Genomic DNA, 7319 nt, shown 5'->3' on the forward strand with positions numbered 1-7319 from the left:
GGACGGCATGTGATAGGACGGCATGTCGCTGCGGTCGTGGAGCAGGTTGCCCGTGTACAGCCTCCACACAACGAGCCATTGTGCCAAACCCTGCAAATCACCCGCTAATCCTGCTTCAGCAACATATCTCACATACTGCCCCCTGACCCTCTAAACCCTGCTCCTGCCTTTAACCCAGAACCCCAACACCCTGCTCCTGCCTTTAACCCAGAACCCCAACACCCTGCTCCTGCCTTTAACCCAGAACCCCAACACCCTGCTCTTGCCTTTAACCCAGACCCCCAAAACCCTGCTACTGGGGCCTCCTGCCACATGAAGGACTGTGGGTAATGTAGGATGGCTGAACCTCAGGCCCTGAGGGATTGTGGGTAATGTAGGATGGGCTGAACCTCAGGCCCTGAAGGACTGTGGGTAATGCAGGATGGGCTGAACCTCGGGCCCTGAGGGATTGTGGGTAATGCAGGACGGGCTGGACCTCGGGCCCTGAGGGATTGTGGGTAATGCAGGACGGGCTGAACCTTGTGGGCAGGAGGAGCGATGGCGTGACTGAGCCCACATCTCTGTGTGTTTGGCGTGTACACTCCTCTCTGTGTGCTGCTCCCGCATGGGGGAAGCCCGCGGGGCGGGGGAACGTGGGGTCAGAGGTCACACAGAGCGCTGCCGGAGGCTGCAAACCCGTGCGTGTCAGAAACAGCGCACAGCAGTGTGTGACAGCGTGTCCAGTGCACCTGGAGTACACCACTCTCCTCTCCCTCTCCCTCTGCCTCTCCCGCTGCCTCCTCCTCTCCCTCTCCCTCTCCTCTCCCGCTGCCTCCTCCTCTCCCTCTCCCGCTGCCTCCTCCTCTCCCTCTCCCGCTGCCTCCTCCTCTCCCTCTCCCGCTGCCTCCTCCTCTCCCTCTCCCTCTCTCTCTCTCCCTCCGCCTCCTCCTCTCCCTCTCTCTCTCCCTCTCCCTCCCTCCGCCTCCTCTCCCTCTCTCTCTCCCTCTCCCTCCCTCCGCCTCCTCTCCCTCTCTCTGTCTCTCTCTCCCTCCGCCTCCTCTCCCTCTCTCTCCCGCTGCCTCCTCCTCTCCCTCTCCCTCTCATCTCCCTCTCCCTCCTCCGCCTCCTCTCCCTCTCTCTCTCTCCCTCTCTCCCTCCTCCTCTCCCTCTCTCTCCCTCCCTCTCTCTCTCCCTCTCCTCCCTCCGCCTCCTCTCCCTCTCTCTCTCCCTCCCTCCCTCCCTCCCTCTCTCTCTCTCCCCCTCCCCCTCTCTCCCTCTCTCTCCCTCCTCCCTCCCTCTCTCCCTCTCCCTCCCTCTCTCCCTCTCCCTCCCTCTCCCTCTCCCTCTCTCCTCCCTCTCTCCCTCTCTCTCCCTCTCTCTCCCCCTCTCTCCCCCTCTCTCTCTCCCTCCCTCTCCTCTCGCTCCCTCTCCCTCCCTCTCCTCTCCCTCCCTCTCCCCTCTCCCCTCTCTCTCTCTCTCTCTCCCTCTCTCCCTCTCTCCCTCTCCCTCTCTCTCCCTCTCTCTCCCTCTCCCTCTCTCTCCCTCCGTCTCGCACACAAACCGCACGCGTCAGTCTTGCCGTTTCAAAACCCTGTTTGTCTTGTTTCGTTTTTTTTTGAACAACCATTATTTTAAACACACGTGCGCAGACTTGTATATCCTTGGTTCATATATTTATGCGCAGTATGTGTGGAAAGTGTGGGGTATGGTGGCTCGTGGGGTTAAATTAGACCCAGCTCAGTAATGCTGTTCTGGGCATGAGCACACAGGTTATCGTCAGACAGGTTTTTAAAGGTCACACATTCTCAAGGTCACACATTCTCACAGTAATGCATTCTCCTGATTGTAGGCAGTTGGCCAGGGTGGGTGTGTATGTGTGTGTATGCGTGTGTGTGTAAGTGCCTGTGTTTGCAGATTTAAATCCAGTCCTGGAGGGCCGCAGTGTTTGCAGATTTAAATCCAGTCCTGGAGGGCCGCAGTGTCTGCAGGTTTAACTCCAGTCCTGGAGGGCCGCAGTGTCTGCAGGTTTAACTCCAGTCCTGGAGGGCCGCAGTGTCTGCAGGTTTAACTCCAGTGACTTTGTCCCAGTTCCTGGTTCAGCAGCAGTGAGGCATAGTGAAGGAAATGGGACATTGGGGTTTGCAGGTTTAAATCTTGTGCTGCGTTATGTTGGGCGGGGTGTGGCATTAGTAAATAAACAAATTATACGTCAAAAAAAATAAAATAAAATAAGTAATATACATGACGTTTCAATAGATGGCAAAGTATAACAATGGGACATTCTCTCACACTCCAAACGCTTCAGTGACGAGCCTCCTGAGCTGCAGAGGGAGATGTTCAGGCATGTAAACAGGGGGACGATTAGGTGGCAGGCTGGGAATTCAGCCAGGACTCCAGGGAAGCCCTAATCTTCGTGTTCTGGGATCTCTAATGCCCACAGTCAGAGACTCGGGTTAATGTCTCGCCAGAAAGACAACATCTCCCATATCACAGTGTCCCCCATCACTGCACTGAGACTGTGGGGTTAATTTGACCAGAGGGAAGATCGCCCCCTGCTGGCATACCAACACCACTTCCGGCAGCAACTTGAGTTGTTCAAGAAGGTCTCCCATCCAAATACCGAACATGCCCACACCTGCCTAGCCTCCGCCATTCAGCAGGAGCAGGGTGCATGATGGTCTGGCAGCTGAAAGGCACAATGTCCTCCGAGAAAGAGAAATGCCTCGATCAGAGTGTGTTTACCCGGAGGCACACCTCACCGTCCCTGAAGGAAGAAGCCAGGCACCAGTGTGTGAGAGACTGCACAGCCCGGCAGCTCCTCAGGCTGCAGCATGCAGGAGTCAGGGGCTGTTCATAAGCCGCTGTTCATTAGCCAGCATACATAAGCCACAGTTCATAAGCCACCATCGATAAGCCACAGTTCATAAGCAGCTGTTCATAAGCCACCATACATAAGTCACAGTTCATAAGCAGCTGTTCATAAACCACCGTTTATAAGCAGCTGTTCATAAGCCACCGTTTATAAGCAGCTGTTCACAAGCCACCGTTTATATGTAGCTGTTCATAAGCCACCGTTCATAAGCAGCTGTTCATAAGAAGCTGTTCATATTAAAACCCAAAAGGGGAGCCAGGCCTCTTTCCCATTGTGGATTAAGCTACTCAATTTATCTGTGGGGTTAGAGAAAAAGGCACCTCAGGAAATCAAACACTTTCCACACGACTAGCCAAATGTAGACAACACTGTGTCCACTGAAACCAGCAGAAGCCAGATCAGCTAAAACTGGACAGAGAACAGGAGTAGAGTGCAGAACACTGAAGTACATCTGGCATCTGCTCTTATCAAGAGCAACGGACAGCAAAGGAGAGACGTCTTCACTTATTTCAGGAAAACGGGAGGTCGTTCCCTTTGGAGAGTTGGATTCTGCAGAGATGTTATTTTTTTGAGGCCCCATGGGGAAGAAAGGAGACAGCCCTGCTAGTGTTTAACCTGTGCTAATGCTAACAGCCCTGCTAGTGTTTAACCTGTGCTAATGCTAACAGCCCTGCTAGTGTTTAACCTGTGCTAATGCTAACAGCCCTGGTAGTGTTTAACCTGTGCTAAGGCTAATAGCCCTGCTAGTGTTTAACCTGTGCTAATGCTAACAGCCCTGCTAGTGTTTAACCTGTGATCATGCTAACAGCCCTGCTAGTGCTTAACCTGTGCTAATGCTAACAGCCCTGCCAGTGTTTAACCTGTGCTAATGCTAACAGCCCTGCTAGTGTTTAACCTGTGCTAATGCTAACAGCCCTGTTAGTGTTTAACCTGTGCTAATTCTAACAGCCCTGCTAGTGTCTAACCTGTGCTAATGCTAACAGCCCTGCTAGTGTTTAACCTGTGCTAATGCTAACAGCCCTGCTAGTGTCTAACCTGTGCTAATGCTAACAGCCCTGCTAGTGTCTAACCTGTGCTAATGCTAACAGCCCTGCTAGTGTCTAACCTGTGCTAATGCTAACAGCCCTGCTAGTGTTTAACCTGTGCTAATGCTAACAGCCCTGACTGTGCTTAACCTGTGCTAATGCTAGCAGGCCTACTTGTGTTGAAATAGAATGTGTGTGTGTGTGTGTGTGTGTGTGTGCGTGTGTGTGCGTGAGTGTGCGTGTGTGTGCGTGTGTGTGCGTGTGTGTGCGTGCGTGTGCGCGTGTGCACGTATGTGAGCTTCCATAGACAGGAAGAGACTAACAAATAAATGTCCCAGTTCGGCCTCAGTGCAAGAGACCAGGAGCACCCTTCATCAACCAAGCAAACCAGCCAATGGAAGTGCATCCCAAAGGAACTTCTCGGAAACTTTGGAAAAATATATAAACTGTTCCCACCAAACCAAAGTTTGCTTTCGGTCTAAAATGTTTGTTCTTTACAGGAGAGTTCTCACACTAACAGCAAACTCTGACTTTACAGGTAAACCCAGGATGATGGAATTTTCTGAGGAAAAGTGCACGTGCTACTTCTTACAAAGGAACATGTAAAGAATGCGGTCAACCGCATTGAAGGTTGGAGGCTAAATATGACTGAAAACTGAAACAAGTTGCACTTTTTAAATGAAATAAAAGCTTACAGAACATAAGAGAAATACAGAAATCGGATCAGGCAAATCAGTATGAATTACGTAAGAGAAAACCGGCCACAAAATAACTCATTGATGAAGTCAGCCCAGGCGAACAGCACTGAACCCAGCACTTTTCCCGAATTTCAGTTCAAACAAGGACAAATGGCTCAGGCACGGACATAAGGGATAAAACATCACACCTCCTAAACTTAAACCTACTTTTACACAGCTTTCTCCCTTTTACCTTCAGGATCAGAAATAACACAAACAAACTGGAGTCATTCGAGGTCAGTGTTTACCTAAGCCAGCTGTCAAACAGTGGCTTACAAAATGGAAACCTTCTACCCCTTTCAACAACTTTTTCAAATAATACGCAGTTAACAATAACGCATTCAATTTTAATTCTGTTCAGGCCTGGGTCTGTATCCAAAGTTGCAATCATGTGAGTTAGCCAAGTGGCAATGTAACATAATACATAGAAACCGGCTTTTGTCTCGCAGAGATTGCAGGTTCGATTCCCAGGTCGAGCACCCTTATAATAGCCTTAATAATAGCCTCCTAATACGTTTTGCTTAATCTGTGCAGCGCTCAAGTTTTGTGCAAAACTGCACAATACTTTCCTCTGTACAGTATGCGACAAGCCGAATACACAGGTCTTGACAAAAAGCAGGAACTACTAGTTTCATTACTTGCCTTCGGTTCAGCGAACCGTGAATACCTACCTGTAGCTATGGCAATTCCCTTTATGTAACTTTCGCCCAAATGACATGTCTTAACACTCGAGTTAAAATATTTTCTGTGTGAACGCTCTCAGCCTCCAATCAGTTCCGACCATTAAATCAGCACGACGTGAAATTCGCACCTCAAATACTTTATTATGTAAAGAGTGAGTGTTTCCAAAGCCGTTGACTGTGCAATAAAGCTCCGGGGTATTTATGCGCATAGCCGACCTTCCGGATTCAAACTGAGTTTGAAAAATGGGACCTCACAACTGCCCGTTTACATAGCTACAAAACCATAACTAAAGTCCTGCAGTTAGGCCTAGTCTGCATTAATGTATCCTTACCGTGCGAATGAACAACGCCCATCATAAAACACACAACATGTTTTATAAGACACCATTGCTAACCTTCATATTTCAGTTCAGATTAATCGTCAAATCTATAGATAAGGTACATTATTAGGCGCTTGCTACATTGCATTCTTCTCACTGGTTAGCTCAGCAGCTAACACACAATCTAAGTTTAGCACCATAATACATAACTTCAAGCCCATCCATTTCAAACATTGGAAAGCCTGGCTTACAAAGGGACGATCGATGGGCTTAGTTATAGCTCATCTACCAGACAGAAATATCGACATGCAGACCAATGTGTGATGAATTAGACCCGTCAAAATCATCAGTGTCAATTCTGATCACGAAACGCCGCTCCGATGCCCTGTGGCACGCCAGTGAATTTCTCCCAATCCGTGTTCCACAGACATAGCTACCTTGTCAGTAGCTAGGCTTCTGGATACAACTTCAAACCATTGGATTGGCCGAAAACATCACACCGAGCTGGTCGGCTAAACAAACGGCACTGAATAGCAAACATGTTTGGCCCTTGTCGAAACATATCTAACGATGTATCTGGTGAAGTGTGTAAAACTAGTGTAGGTAAATTTCGCCTCCGGTCGTGTTGTGCTGGCGACGCCATCCTAAACTTACAATAAATGGCCGGACCCATTTCAGGAATCCCTGTAATCTCCTTACCTTTTAGTTGTGGTAGAGGCGAAAGCTCGACAAGAGAGCTTTGGGTCCGAAATTGGGACGATCCTTGCGACCTGCGCTGTCTCTGGGCCTTCCTAACAGATTTCCGCGTGAACCCGTCCACTTTCTCCGATGCAGAGATAGCCGACATTTTGATGCAATTACTGTAAAATATTTGGGCTAGCACATCCGCTCACGTCTAACGCGGCGTTACACTTCTCTCGCCGTGTCTTCAGAGCATCGAAAAAGTGCTGAACTTCGAAGGTGGAAACAAAACTGTATGCAGACGAGTAATCCGCGGTTATCAATTTCAAACTTGATCCTTCTGCATATGTTCGGTCTCCGAAAGCACACTGGGAGCGTTTAGCCTGTGAACCGATCTGCAAACTATCAAAGCGAATCAACTCCTGTGTGGTCGATGGCCTTTATTTCTCAAAACAATGCAATCGATGTTGACTCGCGAAATCAAAAGTGCAAATAGCATTAGCTAGCAACATGAGCGTGTCCAACTGGACAATCTAGCTACAGGTTGCCAAAGTTAGCTCCGATAGCTAGCTCGCAACACAAAAAAAAAGAATGATGAAGTATCCGAATCGGTGGTAAATCCAGCTGGTAAGGTAAGTAGTAAAAAAGGAAGTCAGTTAAAAAAACAAAATCACATTTTAAATCGCACTCTGATGTTGGAAACCATGGTGTCTTCTAAAATATATGCAGAGTTGGATTTTTCGTCTCCCTTTTGGAGCGCTGTTTTGGGCAAGTTTCTGCACTAGCCAGCCTGCGGAAAAACCTCCAACTATCTGAAAAACCGCACCACCAGCGGTATCATTTTCAATCGTGTCAGTTAACCCGAAAACGCGACGTTACAAAACGTCCAATTTCTGCGCCTTTGTGGCGAAGCTTGCAGTTGAACTGAACTTTCTCTTCGATAATTTAATTAGCTAATAAAAATCAATAAAAGGTGCATTACACGACTGTAACCTCCCCGAAGGAACCACAACAGCAACGAG

At 48.9% G+C, this 7319-nt stretch overlaps 1 protein-coding gene across 1 annotated transcript in view; it reads right to left on the reverse strand.

Moving 5' to 3' along the window:
- Positions 1-7319, reverse strand: part of ppp2r5a (protein phosphatase 2, regulatory subunit B', alpha isoform) — a 31748-nt gene extending 24429 nt beyond the window's left edge. Inside the window, 1 exon segment of the mRNA XM_061241710.1 lies at positions 6316-7319. Within this exon segment, the coding sequence (XP_061097694.1) occupies positions 6316-6463 (148 nt within the window). The 5' untranslated portion in view covers positions 6464-7319.

Source organism: Conger conger, chromosome 5 (genome assembly GCF_963514075.1).
Source record: "Conger conger chromosome 5, fConCon1.1, whole genome shotgun sequence".
Taxonomy (NCBI): Eukaryota; Metazoa; Chordata; class Actinopteri; order Anguilliformes; family Congridae; genus Conger; species Conger conger.